The sequence below is a fragment of the Nyctereutes procyonoides genome, unplaced genomic scaffold (genome assembly GCF_905146905.1).
Source record: "Nyctereutes procyonoides isolate TBG_1078 unplaced genomic scaffold, NYPRO_anot_genome, whole genome shotgun sequence".
Lineage (NCBI taxonomy): Eukaryota > Metazoa > Chordata > Mammalia > Carnivora > Canidae > Nyctereutes > Nyctereutes procyonoides.
In genome coordinates this window covers 31,204,113-31,226,092 of record NW_026575042.1, presented here as the reverse complement: position 1 = coordinate 31,226,092, position 21,980 = coordinate 31,204,113, and the positions used below count along the sequence as shown (strand labels likewise).

Genomic DNA, 21,980 nt, shown 5'->3' with positions numbered 1-21,980 from the left:
CTGCATTGGGCAGCTGTGGGATTACATAAGTAATGTATGTAACCACTTAGGCCCACACTGGGCATGGGGGAGCTCCTTTAACAGCCCCTGAAAATGCTGCTGTCCAATCCTCCAGGTATAGGCCGGGGTACACTTGTCTTCCCAAACTGTCCACTTAGGCCTCAAAGAAGCACAAGCAAAGCAGATAACAAATGACCATCTCACTGCCCCCATCCTTCCCTTAGAACAAGCCGCAATGAGCATTCTTGAGGCCCACGCCTCCAACAAGACAGAGCACACCCACTGGCTCCGTGGCCCCACAGCTCCTGTCAGGGTTCCCAGCATTGTACTTGCAGGGAGCTTCGCCCACCAGCACACCCAGCAGGAATCGTTAAATGCTGGGGAGACTTTCCCTCCTGGCAAGTGGGTCTCTTTGGTAGCTGGCTGGAGGAGAAACAGCCTTGGTTCCACACATCTCAGGATCTTGGGTGATTCTAGTCTTGTCTATGGGAAATGCCCTCGATGTGGACTTGCGAGGGCCAGGGGACAGATGGGGTGACATCTCAGGAATCCCTCAGCTAGGGAAAGAACCCGGGGCTGCCACACCCTCTCAAGCTCCCTCAGCCTCCTTTTCCTTCCCTGCTTTCCAGCCATCTTATTTGCCATCTCTGTGTTTGGACCGGCCTTCGGATACCTGCTGGGCTCCGTCATGCTGCAGATCTTTGTGGACTATGGCCGAGTGGACACAGGTGAGCGTGTGCAAGGATGCCCATCCCACCACTGGTTCCAGGGGACAGCCTCCCCAAGCCCCAGCCAGGCAGGGCAGAAGATGAGCTTTAACTCCAGATGCTTGGGCTTCCTCTTTCCCTCACTCATTCGCTCCTGCAGAGCCTCAGGCAGCCGGGAGCAAACTGCGTGCTTCCTCTTGCACAGGACACTTTCTGTCCTCGAGAAGTGTGTAGCAGGAAACCTAGAAACTTGGGACAGGGCTTCAGCTGTTGCTACCATAGCTGCCCATCTTGGTAGTGGTATTAAAAATAGTTTTACCGTTCTTGGATTCAAAGATGGTGTTGATTATTAAAAAAAAAGATTTAATAAGAGCTCTTTTGAGGATAAAGAGGCACTACGTAAAATATACACATGGATTATGATTCACATCATGTTCAACTCTGTGAACACTGGTAGTAAACAAACTGGGTCTAATCCTGGTTCTACCTCTTACTGGGTGAGTGATCTATATCTTTCTGTGCCTCAGTTTCCTCACCTGTAAAATGGGGCTAATGGTAGTAAAATAAAGTTGTTGTAAGGATTAGAACATGCCTGATATATATATTTAGAGGTTAATAGGTATGAGCTCTTATTCTTCACAAAATGGTATGGACTAAATTGCTGTATATCTTAGAATGAGGAAATATGGTCCGTAGACCAGGACACATGAGGTGTCCACAGGTCCTGAGGTGACCACCCATGGAGCCAGCCTCCCAGTGAATCCTGCAAGGGCTCATGGCCTTTGTAAGATTGTCCTATGCCACCCAGCCTCCCAGAGGGCAGGGAGAGCCAGCACTGTCACAGAGGGGCAGGCAAAGTGCCTTGGAAGGTCCAAGGCAGGAGACAGTGCTCCTGCCTGAGGTGGTCAGGGAGGGCTTCCTAGGCAGCTGACATCTGCATTCATCCCCATTGGTGGGTGGGATTTCTGCAGGTAGTACTGGGAAGGAAGGCCTTCCAAGGGGAGAAAAACACCTGGACAAAGGCAAGAGATGGAAGATGTGTGGAATGTGGGGATGAATCAGAAAGTTCCCACCCACCAGAAGATGTGACTAGGTGGCAGGTCTGAGCCAGACACACAGGAATAATACTCCCACCAGTTCCTGGCACACAGACCGGAGTTTGCCTATTACACAAAGAATATGGACAGACATTAAAGCCACCATCCTGCCAGAGTCCACAGATTCCTGTTCCTGGGTACTGTCAGACCATGATGTCTTCATTGAGGTGTCACCTGCCTTTACTTCACATGACAAGGAAAAGCCAGGAGGAGCTTTCTGCCTCAGAGTCAAGCCATCTTTGCCCTTTTCCTGGCACTTCCTGAATCAGTTCCTGCCTCTTGGTTGCCCAAGGAGACTTGCAGCTGAGCTCCCAGGACCAAGGGCAGTGCCCAGAGATGCCTGGCATGTTTGACTGAGGGCCATTCTGCTACCTTCTCCCTCCCTCCATGCCCACATGGTTTCTTTACAGCAAGAGGCACAATGGCAGACTCTCAGATGCAGATGGGAGACATTGACTGGGTGAAGCATCTCCTTTGGAGGCCAAGCAGCTCACTCTGATGATAGTTGTTCCCTCAGGCTCTTAAGGATTATGAGTTCTCCTCCTTTCTTAGGGATCAGTAAAGTGGGGAGGCAGTAGCATTCAGTGATTAGGAATGGGTTTGGATACCAGGGAGACATGGGTTTAAAATCGACCAAAAATAGTACTACTAGCCCTAACCTTGGAGCAGGGCAAAGCTAATATCTCTGATCCTCAGTCTTCTGATTGGTTGGAGGTGGGTGGATGCAGCCTCCTTCATTGATATACCTACCAAAGGTTGGGAATAAAATAAGATGAGGTCCAGGTTCTGATTCCTTCAGCCTGGGGATTATCTCATGCTCTGCTTCATGCACAGTGGCCACCATGCTCTGGAGACCAGATGGCCTGGAGAGGGAATGCTGTCTTGACCCAGATTCTAGCTCATGCCTCACCTCTTCTGCATCATGGGAAGACAGCCCCCCTGATCAGAGGCCCTCTTTCCAGTAGAATGAGATCTCGCATTCACTCAGAAAGCACTTGTTCTCTTTGCTTTCTTTCTAGCTGTGGTTAACCTGAGCCCTGGAGATCCCCGGTGGATTGGAGCATGGTGGCTGGGACTGCTCATCTCCTCAGCCTCCTTGGTTCTTACCTCTTTTCCCTTTTTTTTCTTTCCTCGAGCAATGCTCAAGGAAGCGGAGGTAAGGTTCTGAGAGCCCATTACTCTGCCTCTTAGAGTTCAAGAAAGGGAGGTATGGGGAAATAATAAACTGAACTGAGAAACTGCAGCATGTTAAGCAAATTCTGGGTGAAATCTAAACAAGTTGCATGACACAGGACTTCTCAGAGGCTTTGAGAGGTGAGAGTGTTGGTGAATTTCCAGACAGCCTCTCACCAGAGTGCCCTTCCCACGTCAGGCATCAGGAGGGTTCCAGGGAAAATAATTTGGGAAACACCAAATTCATAGTAAAGAGCCAGGAAAAGCCAAGTATATGGACTGGCACAGTTGGCCCCTCATGTGTGAACCTGCAGGACTGAGTGGGAAGGAAAGCTCTAGAGCTGAAGAGCATGAGGGTGGGCTGAGAATGAGTTGACTGCGTGGATGGACCTTCTGTGTGTCTGCCAGCCCTGCCTCCTGGGAAAGAAGTCAGGAAAGGATGAGAATGGAAAACAGAGACAAGAAAGCTGGGTGGGGCTTTGATGTTAGGGTCTAAAACTTGTTCTGATCCCATGAAGTTCCTGGGGCACTGCAGTGACTGGGTGACCACATAGGTGGCATCATGGCAGCTGGGTTGAGGTCAGGGAGTCAGGAAGGAGGGAAGGCTGGCCATCTGAAGAAGTCTGTGTAGAGATGAGGGATGAGGCTGAGCGCCAGCGCAGTGGTTGCCAAACAGCTGAGGCAGGACACGGAGAGATGTTCTTGGAGGGGGTGCCAAGTACTCAGCAGTGGGCAGACTGGAGGAGAAGCAGACGAAATTGGCACCAAGGTTTCAAGCCAGAGCCCGAGCTCAACATCTGGCAGTGAGGTGTGTGAGATCTAGGCCCAGCTGTGGGAGGAGTGGCAAGGGTGGGAGAGCCTCCACCTGTCTTAGGGAAGAACTTCAGAGGTTGTCAGTGCATCGTGGTGGTTTGGGGGTCAGGCAAACCTGAGCCTTAATGCCACTTAAAACCTAGCGGAGTGATCTTGGGCAAGTTGCCCTGTTTCTACATTTCCTTTAAAATACTGGAGATAGAGCACCTGTCTCAGAGGAGGCTGTGAGGAGTGGAGATGTGTGTGGAAGGCTGGGCACGGTGCCCGATGTGGAGTATGCTCGCAGTACATGGAGCTCCTGGGCCTGGTGGTGTGTTCCCCTGGGAAGCCCTAATGGCATCAGAGCCCGGGGCCCTTGCACTCCTCATGTAGGGGTTCAGAGCTACAGCTGACAAGTTCACAAGAGGTAGGTGAGCTCACTGAGGTGGTATGCATAAAAGCATGGGCCAGGGGCCAGGACACAGCCTGGAGTGGGACTCAACTTTGGGACCAGAATGAAGCAGGGACTCCATAGAGGAGATGGAAAGAAAGAGCTGGAAGCAGAGGTCATTGTGGACCAGTGTATCCCAGAAGCCTGCCAGCCCTGGAATCTGAGGACAGCGAGGAAGTGTAGCCATGACAGACAGACAAGATCTAATCAGTCATCTTTTGGCATCAGTCAAGAGAAAGCTAGATATGAATAACATGCCCAGAGGGATCCCAGGAGGCTTTGGCATGGATGTGTTCTGGCCAGCAGCCACCGCACTGGGCTCACTGACATGCAGGTGGCATTGGCTTCAAGCGAGTATTCTCTGGGCGCCCTCCCCCACACACCTGGGGCAGCTCACAGCTGCCCATCCCTGAGCCACCGACACCAGGAGGGGCAGGGGCCCAGGGTAGGGCCACCACAGGGAGTTTGGACCATTAACGCTCACCCCCTTTGCTGCCTTCAGAGGTCTCCTGCCATAGTGGATGAAGCAAGGAAGATGGATGAGGCCAAGCCAAGAAGCTCCCTGGTGGATTTCATTAAACGTAACTAACCCCCCCAGCAAATCCCTGGGTGGGGTGGGGGGGTGTAGCACTGCCCTGAGGTGGGGGCAAGGAGTACCCCAGCCCACGCGGTGTTGTGCATAGGAAGGGGCAGCTAAAGCAGGTGGTCTGTAACTGGCCCATCTCCCAGGAGCGGTTCTGCTAGAGGCCCTGGTGACTGCCGCTGTGCAGGTTCCAGGAGACTCAGATTTAAGCAGAGTCAGCCCTGCCTCCATGGTGTGGCCCCCATGTTCTCTCCCTCCTTTCACATGGAGGTGGCTGTCATGTGTCATGCTTAACACCATGTTCCCAGTGTTAGCCCCATTTCTATCCAGCCCCCACCTGATATCTTCTAGGCATATCCTCACTTTGCTTAGCCTGTGAACATGTTGAGTGGGAGTCGAGAGGCTGTGTGCCCCTGGACCGGCCACTGAACATCTTGGTGCCTCAGATCTGCCCTGAGGAAGAGAGGAGAGCTGCCTAGAGGAGGAGGAAGGGCAGTGACCAGTCCCAAGGCACCCCTGTGGTGACCCTCACGAGGGCCCGGCCCCTGACAACCATCTGTTGACAGGGTTTCCTCGCATCTTCCTGAAGCTGCTGATGAACCCACTCTTCATGCTGGTGGTCCTGGCCCAGTGCACCTTCTCCTCGGTCATTGCTGGCCTCTCCACATTCCTCAACAAGTTTTTGGAGAAGCAGTATGGTGCCTCCGCAGCCTATGCCAACTTCCTCATCGGTGAGTCTGGAGGGTGAGGGCGCTGCAGGAGCTGGAGAGCCCTGCCTAGGCCCTGCCTGAGGGAGCAGCCGGGCCCTCCGCTGCCCATCCAGGGACGGGAGAGGCCAGACCGGACACAGACAAGAGCCAGAGGAGGACTGGCCCAAAGGAAAGAATTTTAAGGACATTTTTCCTGGTTAGCAATCTAGAATGTTCTTAGCAAATCTCTGGGGTCCCTATCATTCCAGGCAGGGGTGGGCAGAGGATAGGATCTGTCTTCTTCTCTGTCAGAGGGGCTGGAAGACTGACAGCCTCCCAAAGGCCCTGACACCATCAGAGGCAACAGAGTAAAGAGAAAAGGTAGAAATTGGGGTTAGGGAAAATGCCTCCTGTTTTTTTTTTCCCTTTTTCACCAAGGACTTGAATACCCGCTTGGGTAAGGAGTATGTGGCCCAGTGATTCTCCACCCTGGCTGCACTTTAGGATCCCCTGGACAGCTTTAAAAAAAATACAGATACCCAGGCTGCTTGCTCAGCCAATAAAAGCAGACTCTCTGGGTGGGCCCAGCATTGGTATTTTGTACAGCTGAGATTGAGGAGCACTGATGTGGTCCCACCAAGTACCAAAGTGAACTACTGAGCCCAGTCCACAGGTGAGCCTGGTCATCTGGAGATGGCAAGATGGTCAGGGCCTTAGCTGTGACCTCATCCCTTTAGCTTCAGTCACTAGCTAGCACATGAAATAGGGGCACCACCGTGTGATCCAGCTGGTATGATGAGGATGCAATGAGGGGCCAGGTAATGAAAGGCACCTAATAAATGCACCTTCAACCCACATCCCTCTGGCTGCAGGGGCTCCACTTGTTTCTTTATTCTTTGCATAAGCAGGGCTATCTGCTATGTAAGGGTAACTCTGTGGATATGCCTGGCAAACAGTAAATGCTCAATTAATGTCATTTATTACCATTAAAGTTGAATGTATCGAATGTTCCTTCAAGCAGCCATGCCCCCTTGCCCATGGTTCAGCTCAGTGTCTACCCCCAACTCCCAGTCCTTTGCACCCAGACCAGCTTCTCTTTGTTTGTAGGTGCCGTGAACCTCCCAGCTGCAGCACTTGGAATGCTGTTCGGAGGAATCCTCATGAAGCGTTTTGTTTTCTCTCTGCAAACCATTCCCCGCGTGGCTGCCACCATCATCACCATCTCCATGATTCTCTGCGCCCCTCTCTTCTTCATGGGATGCGCCACCCCCACGGTAGCGGAGGTCTATCCCCCCAGGTAATGGGAACGAGAGGTGAGAAGATCCCCTTTGCTGAGGCCAGAGCCTAGATCTGGCTGCCATACATCTTCCTTTCTGCTTCTTCAACTCTTTTCTCTCCTTTTTTACTTCTTGATCTAATCTCTTATGTGGCAACTTAGAAAATGGGCTCTTGAATCATATGCTTAATTATGAGGAGAAATCAGAGGTCCTAGTGAGCCCCACCAATCAGGGTCAGGGTTCTGTTTTTTAAGAAGCACCAAAAACTAATTAGTCTGGTTTCAGGATGAATCTGTAGGGCAGTGAGCCTCAGAAACCAGGAAATAAGCTATGTTTAGCATCAACTCTGTGCCGGCTACAATTACAAAGTCTCCTTGAGCTGCTGAAGAAAGATGAGAGGAGGGGACTTGAAAAGATCTGGGAAAGAACAATGGAAGTGATGGCAGACTCAAAAAATTGGGGCAGGTGAGGCAGAGGGCAGGTAAAGTATACCTGTCAGTTTGCATAAAGCAACCTGGTCCCAAGGTTTAAGTCTGGCTTCGTGTTCAGGAAGAGCTTTAGAGGCCCATGAGAGGAGGGTGCTGAGTGAAGGGCATTTATTTTTTCCTGGGTGCCCCTTCCAACCACCTCTTCTTTTAGGTTTTGCTTAATGAAGTTGCAATGTTTGGAGAAACTGTACCTTTAAGCCTTGGTGTTTTCTCTTTTTAAGATACTGTCTTTTGTCTTTGGTGGGTGAGAAGGGGTATGAGGGAAGGGAGACTGGCCCAGGGCAGGAACCCCCATTGAATTTGTATTGTTCTGCAGGCAGACTATGGATTAAGAGAAGCTGAGAAAGCTTTGAGCCTTTGGGTGGCTCTTACTAGGAGTGTTTGGGTTTTTTTAAGATTTATTTATTTATTTGAGAGAGAGCAGGGGAAAGGGTGGGGTGGGTAGAGAATCTCAAGCAGACTCCCCGCTGAGTGCAGAGCCCAACGCAGGGCTGGATCCCACGACCCTGGATCATGACCTGAGTTGAAATCACGAGCTGGATGCCTAACTGACTGAACCACCCAGGCGCCTCTCACCAGGAGTATTTAGCACAGGGCTTTGTCATCAGACTAGGGTGAGCTCTGGCACAGTTCTTTGTAGTTGGCAAAAGTTACTTATCTAATCTTCAGTTTTCTCTCATGAAAGGAATGTGATTAATTGTAGAGCTGTTGTGAGGGCAGCATAAAAAGTCTTGGGCACTGTGCCTGGCACCAAAGAGATATCCCATTAATATTAACCATCAGCAGTGTAATTATTTCAGCAGAGTCCTGGTCTGTGGTTTGTCAGTTTATCCCAAACCTCAGAGAAATGAAAATCAGATGTGGTGGTCGGGGGGTGGGAATGGTGAGATCAGCTGGTGGAACCCCTGGGTTGAAGCACAGGGGTGGAGGTTCAGTAACCTGGGCAACATCTACATAGACCCAGAGACAGGAGCCCTCCAGACCCCAGATGCCCTCCAGGGGCCCCAGCCTTTTCTCAACCAGGGCCCAGGTGGAGGGGGAGGGAAGGGAAATATTGCCTATGACTCTGGCATAGCATCTGCCATTTCTTTCATCGGAGTCCTGGTTGGTTGGTTGGTTGTCTTGATGCTCTTCTGCAGCACGGGGTTTGCTGACCGAGTCTTTCTGACCAGCAGTTGGCGGTGCCACGGGCACTGACCAAGCCGTCAAATCACCACTGGCTCCAATAGGCATAACTCCGATCCCAGGGTGGCACTGTCCCAAGACAAACAGAGACTCACAGGCATACTAACCAGGCGGGGAACTCACCCTGGGCTGGCGTGGGGAGGTTTTTCTTTGGTCTCGCTTTGTTTGATTCCCCATTTCCTGTTTTGCTGGCAGGACATCAAGTCCTATACATCCGCAGCCTCCTGCCTGCCGCAGGCACTGCTCGTGCCCAGACTCCATCTTCCACCCAGTGTGTGGAGACAACGGAGTAGAGTACCTCTCGCCGTGCCACGCCGGCTGCAGCAAAATCAACGTCACCTCCATAGCCTCCAAGCAGCTGGTAAGGGCATGAGAAGCCCTGTGCGGTCTCTGTGCTCAGCTTGTGCCCTCGCAGGCTGCTCCTCGGCTCCAGGATGGATGAATGCCACCCACGCCACACTCGTTCCCAGCCTCCTGGCCCCTGGGCCACACCCGCTCCCTCTCCGCCTCTCCTTCCCTAAGGTCATGACCAGATGCCTACAGCCCAGAGTCAATTAAAGATTGGCTAATGTTCAAAAAAATCACATTCCTGAGGCCCAACAATGCTCAGAGCAGAAACAAGCCAAAGCATTCCTTCAGCTGAGGCCTTTGAGTATCATCCTGACAGATCCTAAGGGGCATCTCTGGGTCCTGCATCCTGGCTGTGTGGGAAGCCACAAGGACAGGCCCAGAGAAATTGCAGGCACGGGGCCTTCTGTGATCTGAACTCAGAAGGTTAGAACTAGAAATACGATCTAGGGTATTTGGTTGAACCCCTCAGCCCCAACATATGGCTACACAATGGGCCTGAGGTCATACAGCTATTTAGGGGCAGATCTGGGACTGGAACCCAGGATCCTGCCTCAGTTTCAGGCATACCTGGTCAAGGCCATGTATCTCCTGGCCACCAGCCTTCCATTTGTGCAGCCCACGTTCACTGTGCCCACGTGGTGAGGTTCTACTAGCCCTCTGAGTGCTCTGGCTCCTGGCTTCTACGTCAGCAAGCAGCAAACCAAGTCAAGACGTTTGTTCAGTTATTCAACAAATAGTGAATGTCCAGCACAGCCGTGGGTGTTGAGGACTCAGTGGAGAACCCATCAGACAAAGTCCCTGCTCTTGTCGAGTTTGCATTCTATCAAATAAATGCACAAGATAGTTTTAGAATGTAATCTGTGCCACGGAGATACTTAATGACTAGACTCTCTAGTTCCTGGGGGCCTCCCTAAGATGACATTAGAAGTGAACAACCAGAAGAAGAAAACCCTAGGAAGTTCTGGAAGTGAGGCATTCCAGGTAAAGTAACAGCAAGTGGAAGGCCCGAGGGCATGGAGAAAGCACAGAAGGCTAAGGTTGGCACTGAGAGGCATGTCATACCCAGGCCAAGGCTGGGCAGGCCAGGCCTAGGAGCCAGATGTTCCTTCTCCTAAAAGCAATGGGACATCTGTGCAGTTCTGCTAAGGATGCTCTAAGGAGGGGAATGCACCCCATTCCCTTAGGCCCATATGGAGGGCATGGATAAGGCTAGCCCCCACTTAGCATCCTCCTCCAAGAGCACAGGGAAGTGCTGCTCCCACAGCCACCTCCGTGGGCAAAGGGAGACAAAGCATGCAAACAAGATGGTCTCTCCATTGCCTTCTAATTGGAGGAGTCTCTGGTGGCTTCTGTGGTTTTCTTATCTTTATTTACTTACCTCTGATTCATCTACTTCTGGAAATCATCTTGACAGATCTCCAACAACAGCACAAATCCATTAGCGTAATATCAAGAAAAGACAATAAATTATAAGGGGAAAAAAATCTATGTGAAAAAAATGCAGACTGAGGGAAGTAACAGTCATATTGTATGTAACTTACTTCTGAGCTTCCCGGGAGCCAACATAAAGAGGGTACTGAGTTCCTGCTGTCTTCCAGAAGGAAGCATCCTGGCTCATTAGTTCCAGTCCTAGCCTTGTAACTGCTATGACATTTAAATGATCATAGGCTAGTCCATCAGGTGCTGTGAGAAGTAAGGTGAAGACCACCTGACATGGGCAGTGGCCACCAAGACCAGTTGTGTAAGAGTGCTGAACCTTATGAACTTGTAGACTGGAGACAGGGACTTCTTTCCCTAGAGTCCTTCACAGACAGGAGGCATTCCTCTCTGGTAGGAAGCTCTGGCAAAGGCCTGACAGATGAAGAGCTCAGTGGATTCCACTGGGTTCCCACTGCTGTCTCCTCCTGTCTATACCTTTCTTACCTTTCCCTGACAAAAAGGAGCATCCACAAAACCACTGCTACAAGACACAGGGCAGCCTGGCCCCAAAGAGAGCCCTCCAGCCCCTGGTCCCATGCTGGGTAGGCCTTGACTAGCAACAGGATCCCGCATGTCGTGATGTGGGTGGAACTGCAGGAGGGGCCCGGCCCATCCTAGATGACCGGTTTTGGTGACGATTGCCCAAACAGTGGTCAAAGGTGGTATCTGTGGGACACCTTGAAAACCTCACCAGGTCTGCTCTCCAGCCTCCACACGCAACATCGCCCAGCTCCCCAAGGCACAGGAGTCCAAACCTGGGGGACTCTTTGGCTAGAGCTGGTACCAGTGACAACATTTGAAGTGTGTGGTGGGTGAGAGGATGACAGGGTGTCTCCCTCTCCCCCTCCCTCTCCTTTCCAAGACTTATCTGAACTGCAGCTGTGTGACCGGGGCGTCTGCTTCAGCCAAGACGGGATCGTGCCCCATCCCCTGTGCCCACTTCCTGCTCCCAGCCATCTTCCTCATCTCCTTCGTGGCCCTCATAGCCTGCATCTCGCACAACCCACTCTACATGATGGTTCTGCGGTGAGTGCACCTTGGCCCCCACGCTGCCTGCTTCTGTCTCTCCTCCTTTCCTGGCACTGAAAGACCCCAGCCTCGGAAGGGCAGAGCCACGAATGGCTGAGCCACGATGAAGCCAGGCTGCCTGGCTCCACACTGTGGAAATACCCATAGATTCACTTATGTTTAAGTCCTGAAAGAACTAAAAGGAAGGAGGAGAATTCAGCTAGATGAAAGAAATCAAGGGAGAAAAATCTGGAAAGTTCCAGAGACTTGAGAGTGAAGCTATGAGAAAGGATGAAAACAACCCAGTGTGCTAGGAGCCAGGACCAAGTTCTCAGGTCAGAAGGGAAAGGCTGGCCACGCGGGAGGGGAGAGCAGAGGTGTCCCATTACAGTAGCGGTGGAATGCCTCTGAGGTTTTGAGAGGGAATTGACCCTTCCTTCACCTCGCCCTCTGCAAAGAGAAAACAACATTTCAACCAGTTCACCTAACCCACCCCTGCCCACCTCTTTCCTGTCCTCACCCACCTTGAAAACAGAGAGGGAGAAACATAGGATCTGGATATCCAGTGCTGGGGTCAAAGGCCCAGCTATGCCATACACTGGCTGGATGTCTTGAGTTGTTGCCAACCTTACTGAGTCTCAGTTTCCTCAGTTATGAAAAGACATTAATGATATTGACCACAAAGGACTGGTGTCAGGATTACCTGATAAATTGCTTTGTAAATCTAAGGTACTTTACATATTGGTTAATTATCCCTATTAACCAAATTCTAAGAATTACTAATAGCTAGCTAGGTGCCAGTGACCTATTTTTCCCAAAAGGCTAGGAGATGAAGAACTGAAGCAGCCACTTCTCTGGGGTTTTATGAGTTAGCTTGCAAACTACCAAGCTCCTATTTTTGTTACCGTTTCAAGAACGTTGGCAGGAGACAGGAGACTCCTGGTTCAAAGACAAAGGACTGTTACTCACAGGAGCATGCAAAGAGCAGGAACCTTGCATCATTTATCCTTGTGCCCCTCATCCCATGGAGTGACCTGAAATACCTACGTGTATGCTTCACGTGCAGTGAGCTTATGTCACAGTGAAGAATGCTGGGCTGGGAAGAGCCACCCACTGTGTAGACCAAGGCTGCTTTTGGTGTAGGGTAAGGTTTTACCCCATGCCCCAAGGTCACTCATCGCAACCACAACCCTGAGAAATGGCCCAGGAAAACAGCAGTCAGAACCTTGTGTTCTTAGTATATTCCACAGAAACCTGCGGGGATGCTCAGAGCCACAGCGTATTCCCCTCCCAACACCATCAGCACCCTGTTTCTACCACTCCCCACCCTGTGCATTTGAAGCACCAGTGCTTTCATTGAAGGCCCTTGAGTGGGATGACCTCTTGTACCAGGGCCGAATGGTACCCTGAGAAATATTTGTGGGTGGCCCTCTAACCCTGAGAAATATTTGTGGGTGGCCATGATGAGCAGAGGGAACAGAATAAGGGAACTGCACAGGGAAGTCCCTGAGCAGTAGGTAGGGACCAGTCCCAGTCAGTCTGCCTCCCAGAGGACTCCATCAAGCCCCAGGGTTAGGGAGGCTGCGGAAGAGGAGCATCATTTCAACCACAGGAGGGGCTTTCCTAGAAAACCTCTCCCTTCTAAGTCTTATCAGCGGCTGGAGCAAAACTAAAGAGGCCCCAGGATCCCAAAATTGTTTAAAGATAAATCCCATTAGGAAAGATGAGAGAATAGATGCTATTTAGTGCAAAGAAGGTGAGGCTTAAAGGTGACTTTGCAGGTGACCCACATGTTGTTTGTACCCTAGCCCCCAACTAGGTGTGGAAATACAGGCTGGGAGGGAAGGTTCACCAGAAATGTGGAAGGAGAGAGTGGTCCAAACATCAGAGTTAGTTCACAGCCAATGAGGGCAGAGACCAGAAGGGGCTTAAGCTGTCAGAAACCAAACTGTGGCGCCCAACCCCATTTGCTCCAGAATCTAGAGTAGTCTGCCCAGGGACAATAACCAGGACTTTTAGGAATGGGCACTGTAGGGACCTGTGGACATAAAGGGAGTATCCATTAGATTGAGATTTGAGCTACTTTCCATTGGGGAGAGGGGGTCGTAAGTGGGTGCCTCAAGCCCGTAAGTATTGCTTTCACTGGGCCATCCTGCAGAGGAACTGGAATAGGGCCCCTTTCCACTTTGCTAGCTGGACTGTGGGGCCATTGGTTCTGAGTTCCCTTCCTTGATGTCCCCTCCGCCCCCAGAAGGGTGGGTGTTCAGAACACAGAGAAGCCCTGGTGCCTCTGCAGGCTACCTCCTGGCTCCCCACCTTGTGGAGGGGGTGTCCTCCCTCTCTGCCCCATGCCCAGCTGGAATGGCAGGGCCTGGCAATACCACCACCTGATAGCTTCCCCCCATCTCCCTCCGAATCTCTTTCCTCGGCCAAATGCTTGTCTTCTCTTGAGGGAAAAAAGGTAGTGGCGAGACTGGCTATATAATTTGTAGGACCCAGTGCAAAATGAAAATGGGAGGCTCCTGGTTCCAAAATTATTGAGAATTTCAAGACAGCCACAGCAAAGCATTAAATCAAACCAGGAACCTTTCTGAAGGTAGGGCCCTGGGAGGCTGCACAGGCCATACGCCCACGATGCTGGCCCTAGGTAAAGGATTCTTCTAGTTGCACACAGAAGCCTATGGCCCAGGGGCCCTAATTACACTGTCATCAGGGCTGTCTTTATTGCTATTCACACTCTATGGGAGTTGTTCAGACCTGCTGCTGTGAACACACCCTTCCCCATGCTTCTCTCCATTCCCAGCCTCTTCTGCCCTCTGCCTCTTGAAGGGGGCACTGGGCAGCCCTGAAAATCAGAGACTAGTGGTTCCCAAATTTGAGTGTGCAACAGAATCTCCTGGAGGACTTCCTAATGCACAGATGGCTGCCTGCTCCCCCCCCCCCACTCAGTGTACCTGATTCTTAGGGCCTGAGGTAGGGCCTGGGAACCTGCATTTCTAATGAGTTCCCAGGGGTGGGGACTCATGCAGCTGGTCCAGTGATGGTGCTTTGAGAACTACTGATATAAATGACAAGGAGCTCTTGGTCAGGTGAATCCAGTCAGCCATGTGGCTGTCAGGCCACTTGAGGGTAGGATCTGGCATGTTCTAAGGCTGGCTGCCCCTGACTGAGTAAAGGCACAGCCCTGGGTCCTCTGGCTGCTGACTTCCTATTTTCCTTTTCAGTGTGGTGAACCAGGAAGAAAAGTCATTTGCCATTGGGGTACAGTTCTTGCTGATGCGCCTGCTGGGTAAGTGCCTGAGATGCCCCCTTCCCTCCTGAGGGATGGCACCAGGGCATCAGAGGGCTAAGAGGTGCAGGGTAGGGCTGAGGGAAGCCTTGTCTCATCTCTACTATAAAGGGAGGCCATGCATAATCAAATCAACACATCAGCAAGGGCCAAGACCCTATATGGGCGGTTTCCCCGTACTTGAGGTTAGGAAAGATTCCATCTATGGCATTAACTCCAAACAAAACTATGTAAGAAAAATGAAAAGTGGACACAGCTGAGAATACCTAATAAAGAACTGAAGGCAGGTATTTTTTTCATCTCTCTCCAAGAACTGGCTGTAGGAACAAAACCCTGCATTCCTGTCCCAGCCAGAACAGCAGCTGAGCCCAGCCCTGGCTTCTCTCCCATCTCACAAAACTCATTCCTCTTGCCTCTCTTCTGCAATTGTTTCTCAGTGCGGGGCCCTCTGCTGGCAAACCCTGCCTACGCTCAAGCAGCCCGAGCCTTCAGAGAAAAGGAGCCAGTGCACAAATGACCAGTAATGCTCCCTAGGAAGGCAGGCTGCCCTGGGGAGCAGGGAACACCTGGCTCTCCCTGGGGGCGTGGGCTGGGGGGGTGGGAGATGTGTGCACCTCACCCGCCCTTTCCCTGAGCCTCATGCTAGACCATCCCTTCTTGACACATCCAGGCAGTAATGTGCAGATCCTTGCTGTGACAGGTAAACCGAGTAAAGGGACTACCTTCAACTGAGTATTTTTTTTTTAAGATTTTATGTATTTATTCATTGAGAGAGAGAGAGAGAGAGAGAGAGAGAGAGAGAGAGAGAAAATGGCCGGGACATAGGCAGAGGGAGAAGCAGGCTCCATGCAGGGAACCTGACGTGGGACTCGATCCCGGATCTCCAGGATCACACCCCAGGCTGCAGGCGGTGCCAAACCGCTGCACCACCGGAGCTGCCCTCAACTGAGTATTGATTAAGGACCCAGTGGGTGCACACTGCAGTGGGGAGTATGGCAGTTGCAGTGGAGGGACTTTAGCCGCTATCAGATTGTACTTTCTGACCTCAAATGCTGAAATTCCTGCAAAGGCCACTGTGCCTTATTATCTGGGAGCCCGGCTGCACGTGACTGACCTTCCAGCGGCTTCCATTATCGTTCTGGGGTGGGTTGGTGATGTCCCTTCTGGGGCCTGCTGAGCAAGAAGCTTTGCAGGGCCCTCTCCCACAAAGATTGGGAGAGGAGTGCAGATGATGAGGAACAAACCAGCCTTTTCCACGGGATTTCTCCATGTTGGGCCACTTGCTCTCCTCGTCCCAGCACTGCCCCTTCAGAGCCTGCTCCTCAGGCCTGTATTAGCAGCATGGAAGGATGCAGGGCATGGAGGATGCAGGGCAGCGAGGCCTCCCCTGTCCTGGTGGCAGAGGCACTGCCGTCATCATAGCTGCTTCCTATCACGCATAATTCACATGGGGCTTGCTGTGAAACCTCTGCTGGGAAGGAAGCCCCAGGTTCTGTCCAGCACAGCCAGCGGCCAGAATGGGCTCTGAAGAGCTTCTCCCAGCCACCTGAAAAACAACCACAATCCCACTGCTCAAAGCACCTGCTGCCTTTGTTTTGTCACTTGAGCTCAGACAACTTGATATGGGATCACAGAAAATCCGGGCTGGAGGCATTCCATTCATCACCCAAGAACACAATCGCACTCTGGGGTAGAAAGAAGGCCTTCACGTGGATAAAACCCAGCAAGTTTAAAATTACCCACTGGGACTTGGTTGAAAATTTCTCTGGACTTCATTTCTATTTAGGGTAGTAGCATCCTTGGTGGACCATCCCTGTGGCCAGTTTCCATCCCCTGCTTAGCTGGAGACTTGGAAGCAAGCAGGGTCTGAGTAGACAGGCTGGTTTTCCAAAGTTCCCAATTATGGGTGGAGCCACAAGCAGATCTCTCTTTCCTCCTGAAGCAGCTTCTCACAGAGCCCTCAACAGAGCAAGGCTATTCTGAGCACAGTGGTTCAGGGCGTGGATCCTGGACAAATCCCTTCCCGGTTGGTTCAGTGACTGCCTAGAACTATAGCTAACAATACGGGGGTCATCCGGAATATTTTGCAGCAGGAAGACATACATAGCTTCTGCTGGATCAGGTCTCACCACCCAGCTGTGGGGAAGTTCAGGCGGCTGGGGTAGAGGCTCTGCGCAGCCAGGGTGTTGGGGGTCTTCTGGGGGTGTTGTCTAAGCCAGCGGGGCAACCTAGTACAGTAGAAGAGCATGGGCTTTGAGGAAACTAGGGTTCACAGTCCAGTCCTGACCCTCTTGGCTACACAAGCATGATGTAGCCGTGCCCACCTTCTTCCTCCCTAAAACAAGGGCACCCAGCCATCTCCAGTCCCTATGAGGACTTGAGGGTTTCCATGTCCTCAGGAGACTCCTGCCACACCGTAGAGGTCAGCATATCTCCACTTGAGGCCCTTCCAAGTGTTGCCTGTCTGAGCTGGCATCAGGGTGACCTCTGTGACTCACTGCTCTGAAAGGATGGCTCCGGTCCCTTTTCTCTTCTAAGCCTCTAGTGAAAGAGGAGTTCAGGCTTCCCAGAAAGCTATTTGGCTTTCCAAAGTCACTGTGGTTCCCAGGGGTGAGGCAGAGCTGTTCTCATTCATGGGAAACACACAGGGGCACTGGGGAGAGGGAGCTCACTCCCCACCCTGCCGGGCACCTCTGCCTGCAGCTCCATGTAACCTGGGCTCTCTGAATTCTCTTCCTGCTGACGCCAGCCTGGCTGCCGTCTCCAGCCCTCTACGGCCTCACCATCGACTACTCCTGCATCAAGTGGAACTTTCAGTGCTCAGGGAGGCGCGGGGCCTGTGCCTACTATGACAATGATGCTCTCCGAGACAGGTGAGGACCCAGCATGACCCTGTGGTCCAGGGGGTGTCAGGCCCCAGGCCAGAGCAGAGGGCAGCCATCTGCTCTGGTGACTTTTGTGGGGTTAAAGGCAAGGGCCAGAGGGGTGTTGCCATGGACAGAGAGCAGGGTCACTGATGACAGAGAACCATCTGGGTAGTAGAGAGAGAGTGTGTGTGTGTGTGTGTGTGTGTGGTGTATGTGTGGTGTGTGTGGTGTGGTGTGTGTGGGGCGTGAGGTGTGAGGTGTGTGTGTGGGGTGTGGGGGGTATGAGGTGTGAGATGTGTGTGGGTGTAGGGTGTGAGGTGTGTGTGTGGGGGGTGTAAGGTGTGAGGTGTGGTGTGTGTGCGGTGTGAGGTGTGTGGTGTGGCGGGACCTGGGGCGAGGCCGTGGCTCTGGAAGGATGCCAGGCCAGCTCCCACTGCTTGGAGAGAGGGGTCCGTGTGCTCGTGGCCGAGGTCGAGGGCAGGTGGCCCTAACCTGCCTCAGTGGACCCAGGCCCAGCTGCACTTCAGTAGTTCTGCACCCTTCCGGCCACCTCACCTGCTGCCATTGGCATGTAGACCAGAGACCGTGGGCTTGAGGGGTCTGAGCAGGATCTGGAAACTGGGGGTGGCCTAGAAGGCCGGGAGAGGGGTGTACCCAGAAGGTGGTGAGCAGATCCCCTCTCCTCCTGGCTGTGCTGGGAGGACTGGAGCCTCCAGACTGGCTGGGGCTGCGGCGTTGCCTCTGGCCCGTGCTGGGATGAGGACCACTGGGCTGGGAGCTCGAGCCCTCTCCCCGGGAGGCTGGTGCCCTATGCGTCAGAGGGTTGAAGGAAGTGAGCCCCCCACCCCCGCCCCAGTGGTAACGGATCCTTACCTGAGTGGTGACAACAGATTCCCTGGGCCATTGTGAAAGAGATGCTCTCTTCCTGATGGCCCAAGCCCCAGCCCCAACCCCCCCACCCCCCCAACCCCACCCCTGGGCCACAGAGCCTCCACACCCCCTGACTGGTCCTGCCCCTCCTGCCCCACAGGTACCTGGGCCTGCAGGTGGGCTACAAGGCGCTGGGTGCGCTGCTGCTCCTATTCATCAGCTGGCGGGTGAAGAAGAGCAAGGAGTACAATGTGCAGGAGAAGGCTGCGGGCCTCATCTGACCCCTGACCCTCGGCCCAGCCACTGCCCTGCTCCAGAAAGTGGACCCTGCCCCTCCACACCTGCCTGTATTTACTAATGTTAACACATCATTTCCGTTTAGTTTTTTAAATAAGAGAAAACCCCAGGCAGCATTTGCCCTCCCTGCCTCCTATGCCCCCCTCCCCCCCCAGGATTCCTTAGGTCCACTGTGTACCTGGGCTGGATGGGGACTGAGCTGGAAAGCTAGGTCTTCCCTGGCTCCGTGGGAGGCACCCCCATGTGCCCAGGCGCTCCTCAGTGCTGGGTCCCCCAGCAAGGATGCCCACTGAGGCAGCCTTCCTCCCCCACCCCCCTGCTGCCACCGCCCCAGCCTTGTGGGTGGGTTGGTTTCCTAAGTAGAGAGAGCAAAGGGGTATCTTCCCAGAGGAAAAAAGGAGAGCGCTGGGTTATGGTTAATGGCCAGAGGCAGGCTAGGGGAGGGAGAGCCTGGCTGTAGCCCCCTTTGTGCCTCAGTTCAGCATCAGAACCCAGGAAGGACTGACCTCCTTCCACTCAGATCTTTGCTTCCTGCCCCAAAAGGCCATTTTGGAAGCTGCCATGTTGGGAAGTAGGGCCAACTGGTCCCCTCAGTTACCCCACACTCAGGCACCAGAGCAGGGACCAAGACACCCCAAGGGCAGGTCATCCAGAAGTTGTTCCTGTTAACTCTAGATCCTTCTGAGCTAAGAAAGCTGCACTGTGGTGAAGACCTGAGGAGGGCTGTGAAGTGGTCAATAGCCCAACCTCCCACAACCTCCATGTGAGAATGAGACCACTCAACTCAGAGTGTTGGGAAAACCCTCCCCAAGTTGCCTTGGGAGCAGATGAGGTGGCCACACGTGGGCATCCCTGTCTGGATGGACTTCACCCTGTGTGCCAAAAAGACAGGTGGTCCAAGATGTCAGCAGAGCAAGTGCTGAAGCTGAGAGGGTACCAAGGGCAGCCAAGCTGGATGGTGAGCTGCAGCCCACAAGAGAGGCCAGTGTGGTCAGCTTCCCTGGCTCCAGACACGCCTGTATTCATCAAAAAGATCTCACCTCTTCTCACTGCCCCTCCTGGGGCCTGGGTTGAACGACCTCACTGTTGTGTGGTGAAGGTTGAGAGACGTCTGCAAAGGAGGCCTTTCATCAACAAATATTATATTTATCGCAGACCAGCTTTGTGCAAGGCAGCACTAGTACATGGCTCTCCACTGAGCTTGCCTACGATCTCCCTCACCTCCCTCCGTCCACACTGGGCCTTCTCCCAGAGTGTGTTCAGTAGGCAGCAGCAGGGAGGCACAGCACAAACCCAGAGATTGTCAACAGGATCTTGACCATCTATGTCCCACCAGATGGCCCCTGCACTTGGCCCTTTGCCAGACAAAGACCTGGCTCACTGTGTCCTCTGGAGCAGCTAGGAACTGGTTATGGCTATACACGGCTCTCTTGAGTTCCAGTCCTCTTGGAAGAACCCTCCAGAAGCATATCAGAAGCCATCTCTGGAAAGGGGTCCTATGGTGGTAAGCCAAAAAAATGTATGCCAGTGGCCAAACTGCCATGAGACCGAAGTCTTTGTGAAAGCCACTGCTGCACATGGCCTTGTTTCCAGAGCCACCATGCTTATTTCCAAAGATCTCACTCAGGAAGGGAGAGGCTCCGTGCAACCTCAGGGGCCAGTTTCAGCATTTAAGTTGGTTCTGCTTGGAAAATGATTCCCGGAAACTAATCCTGGTCCTTCTCTCTGTGATTTAACCAAATCCTGGAGGCACTGCCCTTCAGCTGAGCTCACGAACAATGAGTGCCAACCTGCAGATCTTGGAAGATTGGTTGCCCTCCCAAGGCTTTATTCTATTGTGATATTGCTATTAATATATTATAATTTTGCTACTGATGTAACTTAGTCATGAATTTGTACTGTCATCTGTATTTGTCAGAGAATGATAGATCCTGTATTTTCTGGCCAGAGGAGATGCTCATGCCACATCCACAGGGGCCCATGGCCATGGGTATTGGAGGTAATACGACTCTCAACCCATCTGTCTAGTACGGAGCAGGTGGCAGGTGCTTCTTGTTCCTTCAGTAAAGTTCTACAGGTAACTGTCAAAGACCCACAGTGCTGGGCTGTCAGGAGGCCTGGTCCCTGCCTTGAGTTTATATCCATAAGTAGAGTGAAATACCAAATCTTGGATCTTTGGAAATAGCTAAATCCATGATACAAATCAGAATTAGGATCTTAATCATCGTTGGTCACTTGGTCACAGCCATACTACCACTCCCACAGCAAACCTTTCCTCCTGATGGCCAGCAGAGAATATAATGGTGTCACCTTCATTTCACTTCTAGAGCAAACACTTCTAAAGCTGAACAAACTTCCTTGAGTGCTGGACACTCATAGAGGGTGTGATTAAAATACAGATTCTCAACCCCTCCAGCCAGCCCCCAAGGCTATGGGAGTGGCCCCTGTAACTGACCGTTGTGAGTGGTCCCTAATCCCTTGTGGGGTGTCATCGGTACAGCAGAACCTTGGGGCCTTATGCTTAGGCCATTGAGAAATTTACAGACTCTGTAGGCCTTTGGTAGGTAAAAGATGACAAGGGAAGGGGGGCCAGTTAATCTGATTTCCTGGGTGGCCACAGTCAGGAGCCATCGGGCATGAAGAACAGCCCAAGAGCTCGCTGTACCGTATGAAGTTCATACCACGTACTGAAAGTGGAACCCTCACTCTCCAAGCTTGAATGTGCAAAAAATGTCACAAGTGTTCTCTAAATTAGTTATGTTTGACTTCTCGCTGTCATCCTGTTGACTGGCTGGAGATTTAGCATCGGCCATCCTCAAGCCTAGTCCCCAAAGCCATCCACAGTCCCGTGGGTCCTGCTAGTATGAGTCTCTGGTCCTTTCCCAGGCTGAGGCTCCCTGCTTCCCTCTGAGCCTGGAAACCCTGCACCCTGCAGAGGCTGGTGAGGGGAGGGCCCAGCCCTAGAAAGCCCACCCCTCTGCTCCATTCCCTCTGCCAGCATGATCCAGCCCCTCAAGGGCTGAACAGAAAAAGCCATAAAAGGAAGGGTCTGTAGGCACTTTTTATCTCATTCTTCCTGGAACCTCCTTAGCATAGGAGTGGGAAAATGCAGTGGAAATCAAATACCGTATCTCCACAAATTATGGCCCCATGAGGGAGGCCAGACTGGTCCTAAGACCCCTTTGAGGATGAGGAATCTGAAACTGAGGAAATCGTTGTGGCTGACTTCACCCAAATGACACCTGGCTGGGTCTGGATGTAAACCAGGCCGTCTAGATCCTTCCATTCCAGCCCCAGCTGCAGCCTCAGCCTCCCTGCTGAGATAATCTGAAATAGGGGGAGGCCCCTCTATTCCCACTGAACTTCCTGGTGGCAGG

General features: G+C 52.4%; 1 protein-coding gene across 1 annotated transcript in view; it reads left to right on the top strand.

Moving 5' to 3' along the window:
- SLCO2A1 (solute carrier organic anion transporter family member 2A1) overlaps positions 1–20,478 on the top strand; it is an 80,282-nt gene extending 59,804 nt beyond the window's left edge. The window contains exons 5-14 of the mRNA XM_055321722.1: positions 630–728; positions 2,824–2,960; positions 4,723–4,801; positions 5,370–5,534; positions 6,600–6,789; positions 8,638–8,803; positions 11,135–11,298; positions 14,505–14,569; positions 17,319–17,442; positions 18,467–20,478. Coding sequence (XP_055177697.1) covers positions 630–728; positions 2,824–2,960; positions 4,723–4,801; positions 5,370–5,534; positions 6,600–6,789; positions 8,638–8,803; positions 11,135–11,298; positions 14,505–14,569; positions 17,319–17,442; positions 18,467–18,587 — 1,310 coding nt within the window. The 3' untranslated portion in view covers positions 18,588–20,478. The remainder of the gene's footprint in view (positions 1–629; positions 729–2,823; positions 2,961–4,722; positions 4,802–5,369; positions 5,535–6,599; positions 6,790–8,637; positions 8,804–11,134; positions 11,299–14,504; positions 14,570–17,318; positions 17,443–18,466) is intronic.
- The last annotated feature ends 1,502 nt before the right edge of the window (positions 20,479–21,980 follow it).